This window comes from Topomyia yanbarensis, chromosome 1, assembly GCF_030247195.1.
Source record: "Topomyia yanbarensis strain Yona2022 chromosome 1, ASM3024719v1, whole genome shotgun sequence".
Classification (NCBI taxonomy): domain Eukaryota; kingdom Metazoa; phylum Arthropoda; class Insecta; order Diptera; family Culicidae; genus Topomyia; species Topomyia yanbarensis.
The window spans coordinates 32,169,927-32,193,909 of record NC_080670.1 but is presented as its reverse complement, the minus strand read 5'-3'; the positions used below and the strand labels follow the sequence as shown (position 1 = coordinate 32,193,909).

General features: G+C 39.8%; 3 protein-coding genes and 1 non-coding gene across 4 annotated transcripts; 2 read left to right on the top strand and 2 right to left on the bottom strand.

Annotated features, from left to right (window-relative positions):
* Positions 1 to 296: 296 nt before the first annotated feature.
* On the bottom strand, positions 297 to 3,121 carry LOC131677295 (CLIP domain-containing serine protease B10-like). Its single transcript, XM_058957020.1, has 5 exons — positions 2,388 to 3,121; positions 2,114 to 2,329; positions 1,632 to 2,055; positions 1,349 to 1,563; positions 297 to 1,291 (listed from the first exon to the last, which is right to left on the bottom strand). The coding sequence occupies exons 1-5, from the start codon at positions 3,043 to 3,045 to the stop codon at positions 882 to 884; spliced, it is 1,923 nt and encodes a 640-aa protein (XP_058813003.1). The 5' UTR covers positions 3,046 to 3,121; the 3' UTR covers positions 297 to 881.
* A 4,916-nt stretch (positions 3,122 to 8,037) lies between these two features.
* On the bottom strand, positions 8,038 to 19,845 carry LOC131694762 (uncharacterized). Its single transcript, XM_058983258.1, has 12 exons — positions 19,099 to 19,845; positions 18,821 to 19,039; positions 18,339 to 18,762; positions 18,087 to 18,283; positions 17,583 to 18,026; positions 17,140 to 17,375; positions 16,864 to 17,097; positions 9,601 to 10,372; positions 9,328 to 9,543; positions 8,849 to 9,272; positions 8,566 to 8,780; positions 8,038 to 8,505 (listed from the first exon to the last, which is right to left on the bottom strand). The coding sequence occupies exons 1-12, from the start codon at positions 19,772 to 19,774 to the stop codon at positions 8,096 to 8,098; spliced, it is 4,467 nt and encodes a 1,488-aa protein (XP_058839241.1). The 5' UTR covers positions 19,775 to 19,845; the 3' UTR covers positions 8,038 to 8,095.
* LOC131677296 (serine protease easter-like) lies at positions 16,396 to 17,552 on the top strand. Its single transcript, XM_058957021.1, has 2 exons — positions 16,396 to 16,806; positions 16,866 to 17,552. Exons 1-2 carry the CDS (start codon positions 16,493 to 16,495, stop codon positions 17,503 to 17,505), a joined length of 954 nt encoding a protein of 317 aa, XP_058813004.1. The 5' UTR covers positions 16,396 to 16,492; the 3' UTR covers positions 17,506 to 17,552.
* Positions 19,846 to 22,311: 2,466 nt separating the features above from the next.
* On the top strand, positions 22,312 to 22,413 carry LOC131678119 (U6 spliceosomal RNA). The gene has a single exon (XR_009303603.1). It is a non-coding gene; the product is annotated as a U6 spliceosomal RNA (small nuclear RNA).
* Positions 22,414 to 23,983: the final 1,570 nt, after the last annotated feature.

Genomic DNA, 23,983 nt, shown 5'->3' with positions numbered 1-23,983 from the left:
GCTTGAAATTTTCGCTTTTTCCGAGTAGTTTTCAAAGGATTTTTCAAAACACAATTATTTCGTTGTTAATGCATGTCTTACATATTCCAAAATGTAATACAACATTGCTGAACATATTTCCGACAAAATGGCGAAGAAATTGAATAATTCTATGTAAAAGACCAAAATGCTCCAAAATGACTTTTCTTCGAAAATTTTGAAATGGGGCCCCGATTCACATGCAAGAGCGGAAAATGAAAGTCGCTGCATGCCCCTTTCAGGAACTGCAGATAAATTAGATTGGCTCAGTTGAAACGTTTGTGTTGTCCACCTTTTGCTTATATTCAAAAATTTATGACACAAGACGTCAAACGTAGCAATAGCAGCTTATTCCTGGTATCTTTAAATCAAGCCTATTCCATCCTTAAGCGTTTATGCGCATGATATTCCTTTTAATAATACTTTATGATCGTCAGAACGATGTTTGTCAACAGTGACGGTATGATGACGTGAATCACAACTAACTATGGTCTCATGTATAGGTAATTTAGCAGAAAATTTTACATGTTGCCGACTACTCTATCAGCCTTATTCTGCATTACGAGGGAGCACATTTTCGAACGAATGTGGTTCCCATTTGGTTTTGCTGTCGTTATTGAGAGTGCAATTCACATTCGTTCGAAAAAAGCGATCCGTCGTAATGCAGAATAAGGCTACATATATATATAGATCTCAGAAATTAATACGAGACCAGCGATAAAACGAGATCTTTTAGATTCTAACATATATAACATATAAATTTTGCCGCCAAAATATGTTTCTAAAGTCAATGCACATGAGACTCCCAAACCAAACCCCAGAGACAATTTATTTCCAATTCCTGTCCCGTATTAACCCACCCCTTACGGAGCGATATTCTCTAAAATCCAGTCCACGTACAGCGGCATCCGATGGTAGGTCTTCGGAATGGTCTGCGCGATCGTACAGTTGCTCGGGTTCCACATCGCCATACCGTACATCACCGCTCGAACCGTGCCGCCTTGCGGGATCATCGAAATAAGCGGAGCACCCATGTGGGGCGTACAGACAAAGTTGGGACCCTTCGCCAGAGCACAGAACATCCTATCCGTTAACCATGGACTGTAGCTGTAGTCTTCGTAGCGCTCGTCACATTCCTCGGCTTCAACGAACTCGGACCGGGTTTTGTACAGTTCCTGTTTCGTCGTAGTCTCCATCACTGTTAGAATGAAGTCCTTCGGGAATGTGTTGCGAAGATCCTCCCGAACAGGCAAACAGATCGGTCGAATGTTATCTACAGGAAGGCCGAATCAGTACTTCACCTTGCATAGAACTCAATGCAAAAACTTACCGGTGAATGTAATCCTATGCTCCAAGCGGACTAAACCGAAATCGTTTGCTCGCAATGGTTTGTTCTGCTGTGGATGGAAAATAAATGGCAGAACCAGTTTCACGTCCAGTGGAGGAGCAGCGCATTCTTCCACGCTGTTTCGGGTTCGAGGGTCAGTGTAGATATCACAATCGATAGGTACATCTAGCGTGTGTTCTCCTAGTCGGACGTAGTCGCTGTGAATAGAAAATAGGAAATCAGTGTAGGGGAAGTTGTCTTGAGGTGTTATTTGCTAGCATCGTACAGGCCTGCGTTTTCCTTAGCCATCAAACAACTGCCCTCCGTTAACACGTAGCGATTATTGATTAAAGTACCAATACAGTACGGCTTCTTGTGCGGAGTAACCTTGCTAGAAAGTACCAGGGCTATCCAGGGAAATTCGAAGACATTAGCCGGAACAGCAGTTGAGGTTGGAGTACTTCTCTTGGCGACTCCACACTCCAGTGGCAAGAGTATCGCATTTCGGTGAATGTGGATTCGCTCAACCTGGTCCGGAGTGCAGCAAACACTACGACGGATTCCACGCAATTGGCAAACTGTTTGACGCAGTTGGTCTGCGGTATTTTTGGAAAGCAATGGCGACCGAAGAGCGTCGAAAATATTTCTGCACTGTTGAACGGGAACACAGACTCCATTCGGTTGCGCCGGTGTTGAACAGGGAACGATCTCTGTGAAATAGTCGGTATCAGTAAACAGCACTCGTTACGAGGATAACTAGAAGCATACTTTCGATGCCGTATTCGTCGCTGAAATCTATGTTCGTTATCCGCGCTATCCAATCCAGGTAGGGAGTTATTTTGGTAAACGCTGCATACGTCGTTGTCAAGCAGAGATTGGATCCGTCTCTGGTCCGGGTGAACGATGTGATTCCACCTAAATACCAAGCATCGCCACGTTCGAAAACAATGCCACCCCCGCTATCACCGTTGCAAGCAGATGTTCCTAGAATGAAATTCCCTTTCTAAATCCGTTATTACAAGCGAGAGAGTAAACAGCTTACCGTTAGTATAACCCGCGCAGAATACTTTGTCCGTTAGCACCCTTCCGTACAATTCAGGTTCCCGACGCTTGCACTCCAGTTCATCAACCACCGGAAGCTTCGCCAACTTCAGCTTGGTCGACGGTATATCATTCTCGGTAACTCCCCAACCCACGATCGCTCCTACCTTACCCGGAACCGTTTCAGTTTTTTTGCTAGTACAAATCGGTAGAACAAAGTCGTTGAACTCTACCGGGCTGCTCAACTCTAGCAACGCAATATCATCCTTCAGATCCGGTAAAGCGAAGCCATGATGACGATGAATCCTGCCCACATTGTAGACTTTCCCCTCCGCTGAACCCACAGCATTCACCCCCAACTGTACCGACATCGTCGGCAGTTTATTCGGGTTCTCACCGAGCGTACAGTGAGCAGCGGTCACCACAAACCACTCGCTGATCAACGTCCCTCCACAGACGTACTCCGGCTGATTTCCGCTGTGCTGCCGAACCGCAGCATGCCACGGCCAATCACTGATCTTAGCATCCGCACCGTTCACAATCAGCAGGGTATTGGCGTGCTTCGGTATGCCGCACTGGAACTGGGCATTTCGAAACACTTCCTGTCCCAAGACACAGCTGAGAGCCGCCGTCGATAGCAGCAGCACCGTCGAAATCATGATTAAACGTAAAAACTTAAGCGCGCACCCGAAATATGTTGCAGCCGTTTGCACCTGGCTCCGATTGAAAACTGATTGCTGATTTTGCTACGCATCGGCATCCTCCCGGCGACGGTGACAGAACGATTCTTCGCGAACCAACAATCACGACAAATCAACGACAGGGCGAGCGCGCGCGAGGGGAACCCGTTCGACAGGATTTTGTTTTGATTTTTTCGAACGTTTTTTTTTGTTTGAGTTGATGTCACGTGATCGGTGGCTCTAGTGGCTAGCAAAAGTCCCAGTCGGATCGTGGAATTCCCGGTTCGTTGTTCGCTTTGCGCACGCATCTAAAGCCCAAAGTAAGCGAAAGAATCACTTTTGCGGAATTGGCTGCATTCCATTATAGGCTGAAAGAAAATTTTGCATTGAAAGCGGTGGTTTTCAATTCAGTGCACTATAGTGGAAAATCGTGTACCGAAACGTAATCCCAAGAACTTGGGTTTATTCGATGGCCGTTAAGCAAGACCAGTTTCGAGATGCGTAACTCATTCAACTCATCAGAATACGCGATTAGTGAAGTCAGCCTCAAATAATTATGCTGTGCATATTTCGATGGTTGAATGCTATCTTGTTTCTATAGAGTTCCAGCTTTTTCAAAAAGACGGCTTAATATTGCTTTGTAGTAAAGGCTTATCGACAAAAGTTTCTGTTTCGCACTATACAGATACATACACGCTTCACGACATTTTGGGCATTCCATAATACTTACAACATTTAAGATTTCCGAAGGGATGCCATGGCACAAAAAATAAAAATGGAACATTGTCAGCATAAAGACAAGCTTACAACATTTTATGATTACAATGAAACATTGCGAGCGTAACAACTGTGTACCACACTCGGTTCTAAGATCACAGAACGATTTTGAGAACTTATCTAGTTTATTTTTTAGATTTTAGTAACATTTTGCCTTTATTTGACCTAAACTAAGGCCTCTGATATAGCAACCCGTACCAGCTGGCAGCATCAGTAGAAACCATTTCGTGCCATGACGTATTGAAGAATTTATTGAGTCTGGTATAACCTATTGTATATTTTTCCTTCTTTCGATCATGAGCTGTTTTTAAATCAGTTTGCACAAAATTGACTGCATTTCACCGGCTTATTCACAGCTAGCGTTCAAAGAAGAGGGAGCGACGTCAGAAAGGTGTCCAGCCGAAGGTGAATAAAACAGCAGTCTAAATGGACATTACTAGGTCGAAGGCAATTAAGCCGAATGTGTATTAAAGGAGCTGGAGTTAATCCTTCGGAGCTTTCATGACTTCTCGACTAGAGATAAATTATACGAATTTCTTGCTCATTTGTTGCCTGGAGAATGAACCGTCTTAGGATAGATGTCCCCGTTTGATTCTATTGTAATAAACGGCGCTGATATTATAACCCACTCGTCGTAAATTCGGAAGGATTTTTGACTATCAGTAGGGCCGCAGCACTAACCGAGCCAATAATCCTGTACACTAAGAATCGGATGATATGTTTGTCGAAACAGAAGGTTGCGTTCCGAAACGGAAGACGTTTGTCTTAAGATTGATATTGACATTTCACAAGGTTTGTTTGTAGTTTTGTTTTAAATTTACTTCTTTGACTACATGAGTAAATGTGTAGCCAGAAGGATGGCGTAAACATGGTTAACATCGTTATTCGACCTAATAGCCCTTTCGGCCTAACAACCCATTCGACCTAATGACCTAATCGACCAATCGACCCATTCGACTGTTTCGTCCTAATGACCCATTCGGCATAATGATCCATTCGGCTTAATGATCCATTAGCCCCACTGACCCATTCGGTCTAATAACCCATTCGGTCTAATGACCCATTCGGTCTAATGACCCATCCGGTATAATGACCCATCCGGTATAATGACTCATTCGGTCTAATGACCCATCCAATCTAATGACCCATTCGGTCTAATGACCCATTCGGTCTAATGACCCATCCAGTCTAATAACCCATTCGGTCTAATGACCCATTCGGTCTAATGACTCATTCGGTCTAATGACCCATTCGGTCTAATGACCCATTCGGTCTAATGACCCATTCGGTCTAATGACCCATTCGGTCTAATGACCCATTCGGTCTAATGACCCATTCGGTCTAATGACCCATTCGGTCTAATGACCCATTCGGTCTAATGACCCATTCGGTCTAATGACCCATTCGGTCTAATGACCCATTCGGTCTAATGACCCATTCGGTCTAATAACCAATTCGGTCTATCGACTTTCGGCCTAATGACGCAGCACCGACAAAATAGGTTTGTTGTTTCCTTCCCAAAAAATTGCGAAAAACTTGTCATTTTTACTTTCAAATTATGCGTTTACTTGAAGCATTCTCAAGCTCAGTTCGTAAAGGGACATGCAGCGACCTAATTTTACTACTATACACGCTGGGTTAAAATGGTGAAGAACAGTGGTCATTATGTTTATTTTTCAAACACAAATTTAAGGGTGTGGCACTTGTTTGAATGTTCCGTTGTTCGTAAGTATATCTAGACCAACATGAGAAAAGGGCGGAAGACCAAATGAGAATCTCTCTTTGTTTACTCTCTCTTCCGGGTACTTCTACGTTTTCTACTTAACTCTTAGCATAATATACTAGACGACATCAGAGTCTTTCAATATTTATTGAAACAATGTTGGAATCCGTTCAATGGTTTCCAGCAGAAGACCCAAGCCAAATTCGAGTAAATCCTTCTTATAGATTAAATGCAAAAAATGCAAAAGATATCAATTTTTTGAGATTTGGATGACCCATACATAATGAAAATTTATAATAAATAAGACCTATTCGGCTTCAGGACGATTTAAAGGAAATTTATAACAAATAAGAAGAATAGAAAAGATTGTCTTTATTCTAGTCGTTACGCGTGCAGTAGATGAAAAAAAGACACTTCTCCAATCCATTACTGCGATCGTTGACTTCAAGTTTTATACCGTGCGACCAATTCTTCGTCAGGTGGAATATTTCCTGAAGGTAAAAATTGAGTTAAGATTTACCGAAATTGATTTTTCCAGTTCCACCATCTAGGCCATTAAAAACTGATATTGTCCAATATGTGTCAATTTTTAAGTAGATTCGTAGAACCCTTGAAAAAGGTCCCATCCGAACCGAAACGTCGGGCAAAGACAAATTAGTGTTTTTTTAATTATCAAGCCTACTTAACCAAATAGATTGAACAGGTTTAAAGTTTCCAAAATACTATTTTGTTTTTATCTGACGTTTCGACCTGCCTGGTACCTTAATAAGGAGTTCTACAATTTTTTTTTTTTGTAAAATTATTTTACCGATAATTCGTGTTCTCTAGTCTAGTCTGGCTTCGTCCGACTAGGAATTGTCTTTATAACAATTCAATGTAGAACGAAGTGTTACAAAACAAGGTTTTAAAACGTACTTTTTATCAAAAATGTTCATAACATTCTTGTTACCTTCACCTGAATGTAGGCCAATACTGTTGATAGCTTCTATCTCACTTAATCCATTGTTTAAAGAAATATAAGATGGTATTTTGGTTACGGATCACTGGCAAACATACTTTTGTTGCATATATAATCAACGTTTCGAAGGAATATACCTTCATCTTGAGGACAAAAAACGATTTCGAACAGCTTTTCTGTTGTAGTTTATATCCTGAAGATGAATGGTTATTTATTCGGAATGTTGGTCATTGGACGCAAAATAAATGTTTTAGCCTGAAATCGGTGACCAACATTCATCTGTTTAAAGAGTTTAAATGCTATGCTTAGACGCATTTTGAAATCATTTATTTTTAACACTTTACGTTATCTAAATAGATTTTAAAGCAGCGTTTGATTCGGTTCACCATGAAAACAAATACAAGTCACCTTATTACATCAACGTTTTGATACTACATTTGACCATTGGCGCAGAGATAACATGTTTCCCAACAAGCAAAAGGATGTAACGGGAGCACAGGTATTTTATTTTCAATTTTGTGAAGTCAAACAATTCCTTCAAGAACAATTTCTTGCCAAATTTTGGTGATCCCGGAAAGGACCCATTTTCTGCAATTAATTCCTTTCAACAGTAATTTCTTCGGAAAATGTTAGTGGTTCTGAATAGAGCCAATTTAATTAGATTAGCGAATTATTTCCAAGAATAAATTAATAAAACAATGTGATTCCGAAAAGGAAATTTTGTAGGATCGTTCGATTGTTCTTTTAAGTATAACTTCTTGAAACACAAGAGCGAATTATTTTTAGATCGGATTTTTTTCAAGAAAAACTTCTCGAAAATGTTAGTGGTTAGTCAGCCAGAAAAAAAGTAATAAGCTGCGACCGAGTAATCGCTTAAATAGTACGCACCCGTCTGCTGTTTACCAAACTTGGCATCAGGGCGCCTCAAACCAACAATGGTACATATTCACGTTAACAAATGCAATCTTTTACAGTGTTGAGTTATATTCAATATTCGAAATTCTACACCAGAACCGTTGTCAATATTTTGAAACGGGACTCCAATATTGAAATGTAATAAACATCAAATGTTACTACAAGTGATCAAGTAGCCAATATGAAAAATCGGCAAATATGTTAAATCATATTCATATATTCCTTCGGAAAGAAAGTAAAGCAATTGGTTCCGGTCCACGTGCTGATAGGCCAATATCTAGGGTCCAGATGGTCAAGTCACCCATCTGGCCTCGGTGATAAGTAGTCAATGTTAACGAAAAGTAAATACGAATTTAAACATAGGTAAATTTACAAATTTCGGAAAAGATTGTAAACATGGAAAAAAGGACTGTAAATCGTTTGGCTTCTGATGGTTCTAACAACTGTACAAATCCGCAAATTCTTGACAAAACGCGACAACGCGTTTTCAAGTGACAGACGATCAACAACATTATGTGCTAGTTGAGGATGGAAGACCCTTTTTTTCAACTACAGCATCGTCAACGTGCACAAACTAAAGAAACCCCCAAACGCAACCTTTAGAATGACTATACTATTTTTATTTTCAATTACACTACTACAGAAAAAAGTACCATCTAAGGAGCAATGTTTTCCAGAATCCAGTCCACGTACAGCGGCACCCGATGGTAGGTCTTCGGGATGGTCTGCGCGATCGTACAGTTGCTCGGATTCATCATCGCCATGCCGTACATCACCGCCCGAACCGTGTCACCTTGTGGGACCATCGAAATCAGTGGAGCACCCGTGTGTGGTGTACATACAAAGTTGGGACCCTTCGCCAGAGCACAGAACATCCTATCCGTCACCCATGGAGTGTAGCCATAGTCCTCGAAGCGCTCTTCGCATTCCTCGACTTCGGCGAACTCGGACCGGGTCTTATAGAGCTCCTGTTTCGTCGTGGTCTCCAGCATGGTTAGAATGAAGTCCTTCGGGAGAGTGTTTCGCAGGTCTTCCCGTACAGGCAAACAGATCGGTCGAATGTTATCTAGGAATAAACCGAATTATGGGACATCACTTTGAAACAAGCTGAAATCTGTCAACTCACCGGTGAATGCGACCTTTTGCTCGAGACGAATCAAACCGACATCGTTACCGCGGAAGGGCTTGTTCTGCAATGGGTGGATAATGAACGGTAGAACTGCCTTAACGTCTAGTGGGGGCGGAGCGCATTCCTCTACGCTGTTGCGGGTTCGAGGGTCAGTGTAAATGTCACAATCTTTTTCTACATCTAACGTGTGTTCTCCCAGCCGGACGTAGTCTCTGTGAATAGAAAATATAGATCCACTGTAGAGGAAGTTGTCCCAGGCTATGATATCCTAGCACCATACAGATCTGAGTTTTCCCTGGATTTCAAACAACTGGCCGCCGTTAATACGTAACGATTATTGATCAACGATCCAACACAAAAGGGTTTCTTCTGCGGAGTAGCCTTACTAGAAAGTACCAGAGCGATCCAGGGAAATTCGAAGATATTCGCACGAACAGCTGTCGTAGTCGGATTGCTCCTCTTGGCGACTCCACACTCCAGTGGCAAAAGTACCGCATTCCGGTGAATAGGGATACGCTCGACTTGGTCCGGACTACAGCAGACACTACGACGAATTCCACGCAGTTGACAAACCGTCTCTCGCAGCTGAGCTGCAATATCCTTGGAGAGAAGGGGCGATCGGAGAGCGTCAAAAATATTTCTACACTGTTGAACGGGAACACAGGCTCCATCCGCTTGTGCCGGTGTTGAACAGGGAACTTTCTCTGTGAAATAGTTGGTATTAACCGGTATTCGTTACGTAGATAACAAGAAGGCTACTTTCAATGCCGTATTCGTCACTAAAATCAATGTTCGTTATCTGCGCTATCCAATCCAAATAAGGACTAAGCTTGGTAAACACTGCGTACGTTGACGTCAAGCAGAGATTGGATCCGTCTCTGGTTCGGGTGAAGGAAGTTATTCCACCTAAATACCAAGCATCGCCACGTTCGAACACAATGCCACCACCGCTATCACCGTTGCAAGCAGATGTTCCTACGACGAAATTCTCTGTGAAATTCGCAACTGTAAGAAAGTAACTAAACAGCTTACCGTTAGTATAACCCGCGCAGAACACTTTGTTCGTGAGCACCCTTCCGTACAACTCAGGTTCCCGACGCTTGCACTCTAACTCATCGATCACCGGAAGCTTAGCCAACTTCAACTTAGTTGACGGTATATCATTCTCGGTAACTCCCCAACCAACGACCGCACCTACCTTACCCGGCTCCGTAGCAGTCTTCTTGGTGGTACAAATCGGTAGAACAAAGTCATTGAACTCTACGGGACTACTCAACTCCAACAACGCAATATCATCCTTCAGATCCGGCAGCGAGAAACCAGTATGACGATGGATCTTATCCACGTTGTAGACTTGTCCTTCTGGTGAACCTACAGCGTTCACCCCCAGCTGAACCGACATCGTCGGCAGTTTATTCGGGTTCTCTCCAATCGTACAGTGCGCAGCTGTCACCACAAACCGCTCGCTGATCAACGTACCCCCGCAGACATACTCCGGCTGATTACCACTGTGCTGCCGAATCGCCGCATGCCACGGCCAGTCGCTGATTTTGGCATCCGCGCCATTCACAATCAGCAGGGTATTGGCGTGCTTCGGTATTCCGCACTGGAACTGCGCGTTCGAAAACACTTCCGCTCCCAGGGCATAGCCCAGTACCACCGTCGACAGGACCAGCACCGTTCGTATCATGACCGTGCGTAAAAATTTGAGCGCACACTTGAAATGTTGCGACTGCTGCCGCCTAGCTCCACTTGATAACTGAATGATGATTTTGCGGCCCATTTGCGTCCTCCCGGTCAGTCGCTGGGTGGCTGGCGCCGCGATGTTAGAACAATTCCTCTCTCACACACGATCAATCTCCTCCCTCACGGGATGACAGTGATGGAACCGGTTGGACAGGATTGTGTTTTGATAGTTTTGTAGCTGGAGTTGGAGCTGACGTCACGTGATCGCGTTGTCTAGCTAGAAAAGACCCCTCGGGGTGGGTAATTCCCTGTTCTTCCACTTCCCCAAAGGAGATGAAAAAAACATGCTCTTGAAAGTTGGCCGGACTGACCGGTGTTCATCTCAAGCGGAAGCAAAATGCTGCGGCGCTGGAAGCAGGGCTCGATTTAATGCGTTGCAGTAGAAATTGATGCTCTGCTTTGATCGAAAACATACTCAAGGTCTCGGGCATGTTTTCTGTGATCAACCGGAGAGATCAGTTTGAATTTGCGTAGCAATGTTTACGCTCTGGTTGACTGGCTGAGAATGGTTAGGCAGCTGTGCGTGTTTCGACCAATGAATGTTATCTTGTTTCAATGGGTAAAGGTTTCGAAAATAAATGGTTTGGTGTAGATTTTGAAATAAATGTTCGTACTATTGAATGGTCAAAATTATCATATTTTCTGAATAAAATATTCGTAGGTTTGTGCCGATTCAAAAAAATTATAGGAATTGTTAAATTCTTGCATCAATATGCAGCTGCGCTGCTAGTTATCGAATACATCGATTTATCGATTAATATTACCAGCATGAGGTAGGACATTCATGTACATACAGTAAGAAAACAGTTACACGTGACCGCCTTGTCGAGTATATCATCTTCATCAGTAAAAATATTCAATTTAATTGATCAGTTAAGTTATTCATTGTTAGTTATCTTCTGGTTGCACCTGTTGTAGGCAACCGGTTGGAAACACTGCAGTCGTTCTACTAACTGCATTTACATTAGAAGCTAACCGCAAATCAAACACAAGTCAAAACCACTAATCGATCGACTGATTAGAATCGCATATTAAACTCAGATAATTTATTCTGATTCGAAGACTGCTAAATTATTTACTTGAACGGCATCCTATTTCGCCAAGATAACTTGCTCATTTCCAGGGTTGTTGCAAAAACTATCAAAATAAATTCGCAACGAATCCACGAAATACTCCTCAAATAATGTCTAGCACCGAATGTTTATGAGCTTGCTCATATAGATGACAATTTGACATAGGTAATACAGTGACGACCTGGTTTTATCAGCCCCCGGTGGTTTCGTTTACCCAAGATTTTATCAGTCTCGTATGAAAATTGATAGTTGGTATTATGATGGGGTCTAGCAGACGAACCAAGTTGAATTCGAGTAAATCCTTTCTTAAGCATATTTTTCTTATCTTAGAGATAAAAAATACGCAAAAATATTTTTTTTCATTTTGCACCCCTTAAGGAAATTTAAACTAAATAATCAGAAAGGGTTATGAGACTATATCTAGGGACTAAAGAATTATACGTCAAGCGGTGTTCAAGCAACCCTCACGTTTCACATGGCTACCGGAAAAAAAGGTTCAATATACGTTTAAACAGAATAGGTTATCAGTTTAAAAAAAACACTTGGTTTTGCAGGCGATTTGCATGCGTGGGCTATAAATCGGAATTGTCGTAACAACTGGTACGGTCAATTAAGATATTTATGACAAGGAACGTTAGCAATAACGCCTTTTGCTTTTTTTTTTGAAAAAAAAACCCAGTTAACCCGTATTGTCTTGACCAGACCTACCTTCCTGTCACTGTGTTAAAAGACTCAGGAATGGTGTACCAAAAACAACCGAAGACAAACCGTCTAGCATTTTTTGTATCTTTTAGTATTCTTCGTTTTTTTGTTTTTGTTTTTTCTTTTGTCTTTCTGTTTTTGTTTATTTGTATTCTTGTATTCTACATTTTTGTATTCCTGTATTCTTATGTTTTGTATATTTGTATAGTTGTATATTTGTATATTTGTATATTTGTATAGTTGTATAGTTGTATATTTGTATATTTGTATATTTGTATATTTGTATATTTGTATATTTGTATATTTGTATATTTGTATATTTGTATATTTGTATATTTGTATATTTGTATATTTGTATATTTGTATATTTGTATATTTGTATATTTGTATATTTGTATATTTGTATATTTGTATATTTGTATATTTGTATATTTGTATATTTGTATATTTGTATATTTGTATATTTGTATATTTGTATATTTGTATAGTTGTATATTTGTATAGTTGTATAGTTGTATATTTGTATATTTGTATATTTGTATATTTGTATATTTGTATATTTGTATATTTGTATATTTGTATATTTGTATATTTGTATATTTGTATATTTGTATATTTGTATATTTGTATATTTGTATATTTGTATATTTGTATATTTGTATATTTGTATATTTGTATATTTGTATATTTGTATATTTGTATATTTGTATATTTGTATATTTGTATATTTGTATATTTGTATATTTGTATATTTGTATATTTGTACATTTGTATATTTGTATATTTGTACATTTGTATATTTGTATATTTGTATATTTGTATATTTGTATATTTGTATATTTTTATATTTTTATATTTTTATATTTGTATATTTGTATATTTGTATTTTTGATTTTTGTATTTTTACATTTTTGTATTGTTATATTTTGTATTTCGCATTACGTATTTTTATTTTGAATGTTGCATTTGCCATTTTGCATTTTGAATTTTGAATTTTGCATTTTGCATTTGTATTTTGTATTTTCCATTTTGCAGTTTGCAGTTTGTTTTGTATTTTGTATTTTGCATTTTGTATTTTGTATTTTGTATTTTGTATTTTGTATTATGTATTTTGCATTTTGTATTTTGCATTTTGCATTTTGCATTTTGCATTTTGCATTTTGCATTTTGCATTTTGCATTTTGCATTTTGCATTTTGCATTTTGCATTTTGCATTTTGCATTTTGCATTTTGCATTTTGCATTTTGCATTTTGCATTTTGCATTTTGCATTTTGCATTTTGCATTTTGCATTTTGCATTTTGCATTTTGCATTTTGCATTTTGCATTTTGCATTTTGCATTTTGCATTTTGCATTTTGCATTTTGCATTTTGCATTTTGCATTTTGCATTTTGCATTTTGCATTTTGCATTTTGCATTTTGCATTTTGCATTTTGCATTTTGCATTTTGCATTTTGCATTTTGCATTTTGCATTTTGCATTTTGCATTTTGCATTTTGCATTTTGCATTTTGCATTTTGCATTTTGCATTTTGCATTTTGCATTTTGCATTTTGCATTTTGCATTTTGCATTTTGCATTTTGCATTTTGCATTTTGCATTTTGCATTTTGCATTTTGCATTTTGCATTTTGCATTTTGCATTTTGCATTTTGCATTTTGCATTTTGCATTTTGCATTTTGCATTTTGCATTTTGCATTTTGCATTTTGCATTTTGCATTTTGCATTTTGCATTTTGCATTTTGCATTTTGCATTTTGCATTTTGCATTTTGCATTTTGCATTTTGCATTTTGCATTTTGCATTTTGCATTTTGCATTTTGCATTTTGCATTTTGCATTTTGCATTTTGCATTTTGCATTTTGCATTTTGCATTTTGCATTTTGCATTTTGCATTTTGCATTTTGCATTTTGCATTTTGCATTTTGCATTTTGCATTTTGCATTTTGTATTTTGTATTTTGTATTTTGTATTTTGTATTTTGTATTTTGTATTTTGTATTTTGTATTTTGTATTTTGTATTTTGTATTTTGTATTTTGTATTTTGTATTTTGTATTTTGTATTTTGTATTTTGTATTTTGTATTTTGTATTTTGTATTTTGTATTTTGTATTTTGTATTTTGTATTTTGTATTTTGTATTTTGTATTTTGTATTTTGTATTTTGTATTATGTATTTTGTATTTTGCATTTTGCATTTTGCATTTTGCATTTTGCATTTTGCATTTTGCATTTTGTATTTTGTATTTTGTATTTTGTATTTTGTATTTTGTATTTTGTATTTTGTATTTTGTATTTTGTATTTTGTATTTTGTATTTTGTATTTTGTATTTTGTATTTTGTATTTTGTATTTTGTATTTTGTATTTTGTATTTTGTATTTTGTATTTTGTATTTTGTATTTTGTATTTTGTATTTTGTATTTTGTATTTTGTATTTTGTATTTTGTATTTTGTATTTTGTATTTTGTATTTTGTATTTTGTATTTTGTATTTTGTATTTTGTATTTTGTATTTTGTATTTTGTATTTTGTATTTTGTATTTTGTATTTTGTATTTTGTATTTTGTATTTTGTATTTTGTATTTTGTATTTTGTATTTTGTATTTTGTATTTTGTATTTTGTATTTTGTATTTTGTATTTTGTATTTTGTATTTTGTATTTTGTATTTTGTATTTTGTATTTTGTATTTTGTATTTTGTATTTTGTATTTTGTATTTTGTATTTTGTATTTTGTATTTTGTATTTTGTATTTTGTATTTTGTATTTTGTATTTTGTATTTTGTATTTTGTATTTTGTATTTTGTATTTTGTATTTTGTATTTTGTATTTTGTATTTTGCATTTTGTATTTTGTATTTTGTATTTTGTATTTTGTATTTTGTATTTTTTATTTTGTATTTTGTATTTTGTATTTTGTATTTTGTATTTTGTATTTTGTATTTTGTATTTTGTATTTTGTATTTTGTATTTTGTATTTTGTATTTTGTATTTTGTATTTTGTATTTTGTATTTTGTATTTTGTATTTTGATTTTGTATTTTGTATTTTGTATTTTGTATTTTGTATTTTGTATTTTGTATTTTGTATTTTGTATTTTGTATTTTGTATTTTGTATTTTGCATTTTGTATTTTGTATTTTGTATTTTGTATTTTGTATTTTGCATTTTGCATTTCGTATTTTGCATTTTGTATTTTGTGTTTTGTATAGTGTATTTTATATTTCATACCTTATATTTTGAATTTTGTTTTACAACTTTTCGCGTTCCACGCTTAACCATTGAATTGAGATCTTTTAGGAAATTGACGACTCTTCTCAACATATCGTCTTTACAGTAAACCTGATCCGAACCATGTATGTGTGCTAGACCGGCAACAATTTTGACCTTTTTCGGAACACTGAAAGTGAAAACTATTTTCCCCACTAAGGAGAAAAATAATTTGAAACCATATTTGCCCATTGAGAGCACAAAACCTGTAACCAAATTAGCAATAGAATTTGTGCTTCGTCTTCGTCTCATCAGAATCCGACACTAACTTAATCAGAACTACTTTTCTCGGGGGACATTACGGAGAACTACGGGTTTGATCAGAAACACAAATAGTGTTTTCGTTTTTGGAGTTAGCGTCAGTTCGACGGAAGCTCAACCATGTCACTAAGTTAATGTCGGATTCTGATGAGACGAAGTCGAAATGCAAATTCCGTAACTAATTTGGTTATAGGTTTTGTGTTCTTAATGCGCAGATGGGGTTTTAAACAATTTTCCCACTAGTGAGGGAGTTTTTACCTAAATTTTTCTCCACTAAGTAGAAATATAGTATAGTGAGGAGACGAAGTCACAACGCAAATTTCTTGACGTATGCAACAGAATGGAACATAAACAACGATTCGCTATTTGAATTCATTAATTACAACAAATATTTAGACTCTAATCCGAAATGAACCGATAACAGAACAATATTAGCGATGAGCTGTTTACGAAAAATCCCCGACAATTAAAAATCCCGACCCAAAAAATGGTACTTCAAAGGAAAACAAACAAAAACGGGCAAAACACAGAAATCATCTCGCATCAAATTTAGAAAATACGAACAGGTTAAAAAATGCTATTGCCATCACCGTCGCCAGCAAGAGCACCGTAATCTTGACTCCAGTTCTCCATAGCAGACAAGCGACGGTTTTGCCTTTCCAACCCGCACACTCGTCCCGTCCGGCTGCCTAGTTTAACCGGTTTTCGAGGAAAAATCCCACCGCTTCCGCGCTGCACGGATGCGCACACAGCAATTATTTCCAGTTTTATATTTCACACACAATTAATCCGCGCAGCCAGTCAGTCCAAGTGGGGACATCGTGAGTAGTGGATCGTGTTTTGGAAATATTATTACGGATTTTCCACCAGTCGTCAAAACATGAAGTTTTCTGCAGCAACACTGCTGCTGTTCATCGTCGGGGCTGTCCATCAAGTGGGCGTTGCCGATGCCTCCGGTAACGACATAAAGACACCCCTGAACCCAGCCAAGCTAGCGCTGCTACCGAAGGAATGTGGCGTCTCGAAGTTGGGTAAAACCGTTAACAGTACCAAGAGTCTCGCGTTCGAGTACCCCTGGCTGGCGCTGGTCCGGTACACGAAGTCACGGCGTCCGGCAACCTGTCTGGGCTCGCTGATCAACCGACGCTACGTGCTCTCGGTTACTGGTTGCATGAGGAAGACCAAACGGGATCCGTAAGTGTTGCTTTTTTGCTTGGATTGGAAGGGTTCTTAACAAATAATAATTCTTACAGTGATTTCATTCGTTTGGGAGAACAATCGGAAACCACGGAACGTGATTGCAACGTTCTGACGGATCACAAAACCGGATACGAACTTCGGGACTGTACCGGACCGGTTCTTGACATCGGAATCGAATCCATCATCACCCATCCGGACTTCGATCAGCCGATGTACACCAACGATCTGGCGCTGCTTCGTATGGTCCGAGAGGTCGAGTACAACGATTACATTCGGCCGATCTGTCTACCGACGACACCGGAGTTGCTTGCCAACATTCCGCGCTACCTGGTCATGCCCGCCTGGGAGTTGGATATGAACGCTCCGAACCATTACGTCGGTGAGCTGCAGAAGTACTTCGTGGAGAACACCGATCTGGACACCTGCCAGCGTCAGTTCGAAAAGGCCGGGTTCGCTCCGGAGTTCGACGACGATCGGTTCTGTGCTCAGCAGCTCGGACCGAATTACGTGTGCAGCCGGGTACCGGGGGCACCCATCGGAACCGAGGTCGACATCGGTGGAACCTTGCGGTTCGTGGAATTTGCAATGGCCAAGTTTTCCCCGTTAAACTGCACGCTGCGTGAAACGGTGCCGATGATTTCGATGCGCATCCCGAAGTATATGAAGTGGATTACGGATAATTTAGAAGCTTAGTTTAAGGAATATGGTCAATAAAATAAATGAATGGTAACGCGGAGTAAGCTGCACGAATTTATTTCCGATCTAGGTGCTCTTAATAATACTCGAATCCGATGGTTTGATTGTGTCCAAAATCCAGTCTAGATAACGGTTGAGCTTCATGGACAGTCCGGGTACTGTTTCCCGAACGGTACAGTTGAGTGGTGCGAACTTCCACAGTCCGAACTGGACGAACCGTTCGCCGTCCATGTCCACGTATGCTCCGACCGGGGCACCTGCCATTCGCTGGCAGTTATACTCCGGTCCGAGCTGTAGCGCACATATTCGATCATCGTTGATGGCCGGCGCAAATCCAACAGCTTCGAAGGCTCGCGTACAGGTGTCGATGTCTATGTTCCGGTGGGGATACCTTCGCATTTCACCCTGGTAGATGTTTTTCTTCATCTGATCCATGTCCCAGGCGGTAACCAGTAGGTCGTCCGGAACGTGTGTCCGATAGGGTGAGTTCAGAGGTAGGCAAATCGGGCGAATGTTATCTGCAATCGAGGGATGTTAAGGGTTTATTGGTAATATGAGGACTGTAGCTGAATTCGTACCTGTATACTGGATGTCGACGGCCATGCGAACCATGGCGAGATCATTCGTGTACATGGGAACATCAAACTGGGGATGCCGAACGATGGATTCGATCTTGACATCCAGGACGTAGTCGGCGCAAAGTCGTCGACCTTGATCATCGAAGCTGCAATCAATGTCCGTGGATTCCGTGTGTTCACCCAGACGGACGTGATCTCTAAAATTGAAATAGATTTATTCAAATGATCTTTTTTAATCTGAAAATTTCTTACACTTTGACCGTCTTCAGCTTGCTCATACAACCGGCCACGGACAGAACGTAGCGAGTGTTCAGCAGTGTACCCAGACAGAATGGTATCACTCCATTTTTCTTCACCTGGAAACGCACCATTGCCATCCAGGGAAACTCGAATACCGACGTACTTTGGCCTCGACCTGGATAGGTACGCACCTTAGAACGGCCACAGTCGCTCGGAAGTAGCAGAGCATTCGGATGCAGAGGAACCGGCTCGATCTGATCTTTCTGGCAACATACTGCACGTGGGATACCGCCGATACTGCAGACCGATCGGTTAATGTAGTAAACGTCCTCCTGAGCTATCAAAGGAGCTCGAATCATGTTGAAAATATTCATGCATTGCTGTAGTGGTACGCACGTTCCGGGTGTTCCGGTAGGTGTCGTACAAGGGATGTCTCCTGTCGATAAAGAAGAATACGTTATTCGATTTTCACCCGATGCCGTCCGATAACTTACTCTCTTCATTGTAGTTCCCTCGGAAGTCGATGTTGGTGATTTTTTCGATCCAATCCCAGTAAGCTGTGACATTGGTGAAGGCAGTGAAGGAATCTGCTAGACAAAGGTCAGAACCACTTCCGCGGATCTTCGTGAAGGACACTATTCCTGCCAGGTAGAATGCATCACCCCGTTGAACCATAAGACCTCCACCGCTATCTCCGTTACATGGAGCGGATCCTAATTGACGATAACCGACTAGGTTAGTAATTCACCCTTGCATTTAAGATAGAACCTACCATTCGCGAACCCGGCACAGAATAATTCCTTCTGCAGGGCAACCCCGAAGATTATGGGATCACTTTTCAAACACTCCGATTCGGCAACAACCGGCAGCGAGAGTTTCTTCAAAGTAGGCGACGGCTTATCATCATCCGCAACTCCCCAGCCAACAACTGATCCGATATCCGTCCGCAAATTGGGCTTCGAATTTAGGCAAGCCGGCAGGACGAATCCGGAATACGTCATCGGTTCCGCCAGTTCCAACAGGGCAATATCGTGCAGCAGACTGTCCCTCGTATATCCGCTAATGTGAATCCGGGCAACGGAACGAATCTGTCGTGTATCCAATTCCGGGTTCCTTAAGTTGAACACACCCGCCCAAACTGTAATGTCCTTTGCACTTCTCAACAGTTGATGACGATTTTCACTGAGGACGCAGTGAGCCGCCGTCAGCACAAACTTATGACTGATTAGCGTCCCACCGCAGGCGTATTTGTCCGTTCCGTCCTTCTGGCGCACCCACAGGGCCACATGCCAAGGCCAGTGACCGTGCCGTGTATCTTCACCTTTTACAATTAGGAACTGTGTTCTCACTCGGGGAATCCCACATTGATACTTTTCCTCAGCTTCAACACATCCAGTGACGGCAAACAGTACCACTGTCAACAACACGAGCATCCCGTTGTTTACCATTCTCGCTTTAACAAGGACAACCACGAACTACGTCCACACGGGCTAGTTACGCAGCATCGACTAACAATTTTCGGCGGTTCACTTCGGCAGAAGAGCATCCCTGCTCGATCGTTGCTGGTTGGGGAAACCGGTTTAGCGGGAATTCAAGATTAGCAACCGGCTCGTGCTGGTGATGGTGGTAAACTTGAACTTGATCGTATTATGTGCTGTTATCATCGGTTCAACCGTGACCGAGACAATTTTTGAGCTGATCGCGGCCGCTAAAGTTGGCCACGACTCGCCGAGCTGGGTCACTCTGGGTGGAATCAAAATCAACTGTTTGGTTTGGACAAACGAACCGGTGAATTTGTCGCTGATAGCATTATTTTCCAAATTAGATTTCCCTTTCAATTAATCATGTTCCAAGAATTCATTTTATGGCTGACGAACGTGTCGCATTCTAACCTGAAATTGAATTGCGCACAGGTATCAGTCATCTCATTAAAAATATTTTTTTACCCATTTCCCGCTCATTCTGGGCCAGATTTTTGTCGGCTGATTACCAGCAGGGGGTGCATCGTGGAAAAATGTTTGACGTCATAAACACAAACATTGCGGCTCGCCGGGGCCCTAGCAGCTGACGAATGGGAAGCAATCTAAAACAGGTGCTGCCATAGAGACCGGGCAATGATACCATCAGCCCTCAACCGCGTTCGTTTCTCATTAAGATTCTCTCTACTGTAATGATGAATTTAGACCGTCCGTTTCTGTGCGGTTTGGTAGAGGTGTGAGCGAGGGCCACCACGGACTGCGGGAGATTCGCGAGCAGGGTGAGGGAAATTCTAACATTCTTTGCTGGAGGTGGGGAGTTTTTCGGTAACTTTGTAGCAATAGGGTTGATTACCACATGCATTGGAAGGGTTTTTTAGAAAAATTAAATGGATGATCGTATCGTATAAAACAACGATATAAATATCTGTTTTTTTTCGTATTATTTGTGGTCGTTTCAATGAAGTTGAAAAAGAATAAAATTAGTTGTTCCAAACATTGTAGCTGGAATAATTTTCATACGAATCGCGCACAATTTTTTTTTCTCGAGAGTTGACCTACTGGAGCTGTAGAGCTAGGTTCTCGGGAGGGCTCCTCGTCAGAATCACATACTACAATTGCAGACGAGACAGGCAATGGTGCCCAATAAAACACTACGTTAGGCCAATTGCAGCGGGCCTGAATGTGATATTAATTGTACGGTTCAGGTATGTGCGGGCGTAGGGACTTCGCGATCGTGTGTATCATTGCGAAGGGCTCGAGCATTTGTACGTTAACGTGTTCAATCACGTGTGCGTTTGTACGTCGCGTGTGCTAACGTGTATGTAACTTTGCGTGCATAAATTCTATATAATAACCGTTTGCCTTTCGCATATTAGCGTGTGTTCTTGGATGATCGTGCGCGGACCGTGAATCTAATACTTAATTTTTGGTGTACAGCTTAGATGTTAGAAGAAAGTGGGATCTTCCATATCACTACAGTTCCCGGTCATGTCGCCATGGAAGGTATTGTCTAGTGGATATGAACTTTATTTTTTAATTGGTCTTACTGAATGTATGGACCTATGTTGATAGAACGGAGGGTATTTGCTTTTTACTGTTCTAACGTTTGCGAATACTTAGCTTCACCTTTGCGGCTTCATGATTGATATTTTTGTTCAACTAATGATTTTCACTTCTTGCTGATAGCCGGTCCAAAAAGCAGTTAGTGGATTTAATTTCCGCTGTCACCAGTATGAGTAGTGGAATGGAATGAGATGGCGAAGGAGAAGACCAGATCGATGCGAGCGAATAAATTGAAGGAGACAAGAGAAGCTGAAAGACGAATCAAGCTGAAAGACGAGTCACAAGAGAAGCTGAAAGACGAATCAAGAAATAATCTAGAAACTAGAAAACAAAAAAAAACATTGACACAGTGTTCCGTTTATGACGGTAAGCCGTTTGTTCGAGAATCAGTTGGTCCAACAGTATTTGGCAGAAAGAGTCAATTGCCCGAATGGTTCATTTGGTAGTGTCGTTTGGCCGCATGCTATTTGGACGAACGAGTCAGAAACCCGAATTATGTTGATCCGAAAGCAATTTGATCCAGATTATTGTGAGACACATGCCCATTCTATTTAAGTGAAGAATCATGATAGAGCAGCGGTTCTCAAGCTTGGTTGCACCGCGGACTCCTTCAAAATAACAATGGGTGAACCTTGGCTAGTCGCGGAGCTCACAATTTTACAACGGACATGTCAATAAATTATTTTCAGTCTGTTACGAAAAAAACTTGAAATTTTAATATCCATCCGGATAAGATATTCTTCTTCGCAAACCCCAAAAACGACTTCAAGACTCCCTAGGGATCCGAGGAAAAAATTGCTGTGATAGAAAAATACTTCAGTACGAATTAATTATTCTTGTACTTACATTTGTAGTTACTAGTGCTGTTGAAATATTCCTTCTTTTCAACATGAGCTGTTCATTCTAAACATTTCTTTAATATTTGTCTACAATACAATAGAGCAGTCTTAGGTTTGACTGGACGTATACTAAAATTGAAACGACACAGAGAAGATTAGGATGGCTCCAGTGCAATGAAAGAGTAATGAGCAATATTTTACTGTATTGATAAACGACAAGTGTATCTCGCATTAACGAGCATAATGCTACAAAAGAATATTTATTTATTTTAGCATTAATGCTAATAATTTATTTTAGTAATGCTAATAATGAGATCCTCCATCGGAGAACAAGTTTTTTGAACGAAATAGTAGACTGTTTTCAAATTTATCTATTTAAGAACGGATATTCATAAAGCTTTTAAATTTATTTAGCATGCTGGACTCAAAGTTGAAGAAGCTCGAACTATTCCATATTTTGGTTTTGCAATAATTTGTAATGTTCAATTCATTAATAGTTTTTTACGTCAGTGTCATCAGCGCCTTGATATAAGCTTTTTGCTATTGTCCAATGGAATAACTCAATCAAATTTCGGTCTGTCATTCCGTTGAACATTACTAAAAATCTGAACATGTTAAAATGTATTATGCAAACTATTTATATCATACAAATATGTTTGGTTATGCCTAAGATGGATTCCAGTCTCAGATGAATCAACTTCACTAATACATACGTAAAAGGTAAAACAGATTAAAACAAGATGCGGTGCTGTCAAACACCGGCATGATTATTTTCCACATATTTTTATTTTTCTAAGGTAGCTGTAGAGCTTGGTTCTCGAGAGCGAGTAAAGGCGCTTTAACCTAGGCTTAATGAGCCAGGGCAAGGTGTAAATACCTCTGTCCCATCCCGAAGGACCAAAAGAGTGACATTAACCTTCTTAGCAAAGTCACTCCCAACGTTTTATCCTAACCCCCTATAAACTGAAACGGTCGGTACGGTTGTCCTCGTTTCTTCCTCATTCAAGTTTCAAAACGATTCGCTGGTTGAATTGGTCATTAAATGAATAATTCAATTGCCGTATAGTATTGAAACATCTTCGAAACCCAACTCTGCACAGTAGGCCTGGCCGTTTTAATATTTGCGACATATTGTAATATGCTTCAAATATTAATGTTGACAAGAAAAACACTAAAGAATATCTGCAGTGTTTTCCAGGATGCTTTGCGATACTGGCTGTTTAAGGGTTGGAATAGAATAGAATAGTAGCTGTAGAGCTTGGTTCTCGGAAGGGCTGCCTGTCAGAATCACTCACTCGAATTGCAGACGACGTTTTGTGTGTTGGCGAAATCTTGCATCTACAGATTGAAGCGATTGCACGTTCGCCTTTGTGTATTATCGCAATGAGCACGAGCGTTTGAATGTTGACGTGTTCGCTGGCGTGGGCGTTTGTTTGTCGTGTGTGCTTGTGTGTATGTAACTCCGGGTGTTTAAATTCAATTTTACAACCTTGTGTCCATTCGCGTATTCGTGTGTGCTCTTCAATTAGTGCTCAGACCGAGATTCTGTTACTTAATTTTCATTGAATGATGCAGACGCTAGAAGAAAATGGTTTCCCATATCATTGGAGTTCGTTTTTCCTTTTTCTTTTTTTATTAGATTGGACCAAGTGAAGGCCTGTACGGCGCGAAGGAGGTTTTAGCTTCGAACTTTAGATTACGTTCATAGGTTTATATGTACTAATTTTTTTTATAAGTTTATAAGTTCTAAAATGTTTTCATGTTTTTGAAATCGCGA

Coding starts and splice junctions, on each gene's coding strand:
- LOC131677295 (XM_058957020.1), bottom strand. CDS start 3,045: ATGATTTCGACGGTGCTGCTGCTATCGACGGCGGCTCTCAGCTGTGTC. Junction 2,330..2,387: donor CTGCGCGGGTTATACTAACG/GTAAGCTGTTTA, acceptor ATTTCATTCTAG/GAACATCTGCTTGCAACGGT. Junction 1,564..1,631: donor GCTAAGGAAAACGCAGGCCT/GTACGATGCTAG, acceptor TTCTATTCACAG/CGACTACGTCCGACTAGGAG.
- LOC131677296 (XM_058957021.1), top strand. CDS start 16,493: ATGAAGTTTTCTGCAGCAACACTGCTGCTGTTCATCGTCGGGGCTGTC. Junction 16,807..16,865: donor AGGAAGACCAAACGGGATCC/GTAAGTGTTGCT, acceptor TAATTCTTACAG/TGATTTCATTCGTTTGGGAG.
- LOC131694762 (XM_058983258.1), bottom strand. CDS start 19,774: ATGGTAAACAACGGGATGCTCGTGTTGTTGACAGTGGTACTGTTTGCC. Junction 18,027..18,086: donor CGTCGACATCCAGTATACAG/GTACGAATTCAG, acceptor CCTCGATTGCAG/ATAACATTCGCCCGATTTGC. Junction 17,376..17,582: donor GGATTCGAGTATTATTAAGA/GCACCTAGATCG, acceptor ACGAACCGCAAG/GTTCCACCGATGTCGACCTC.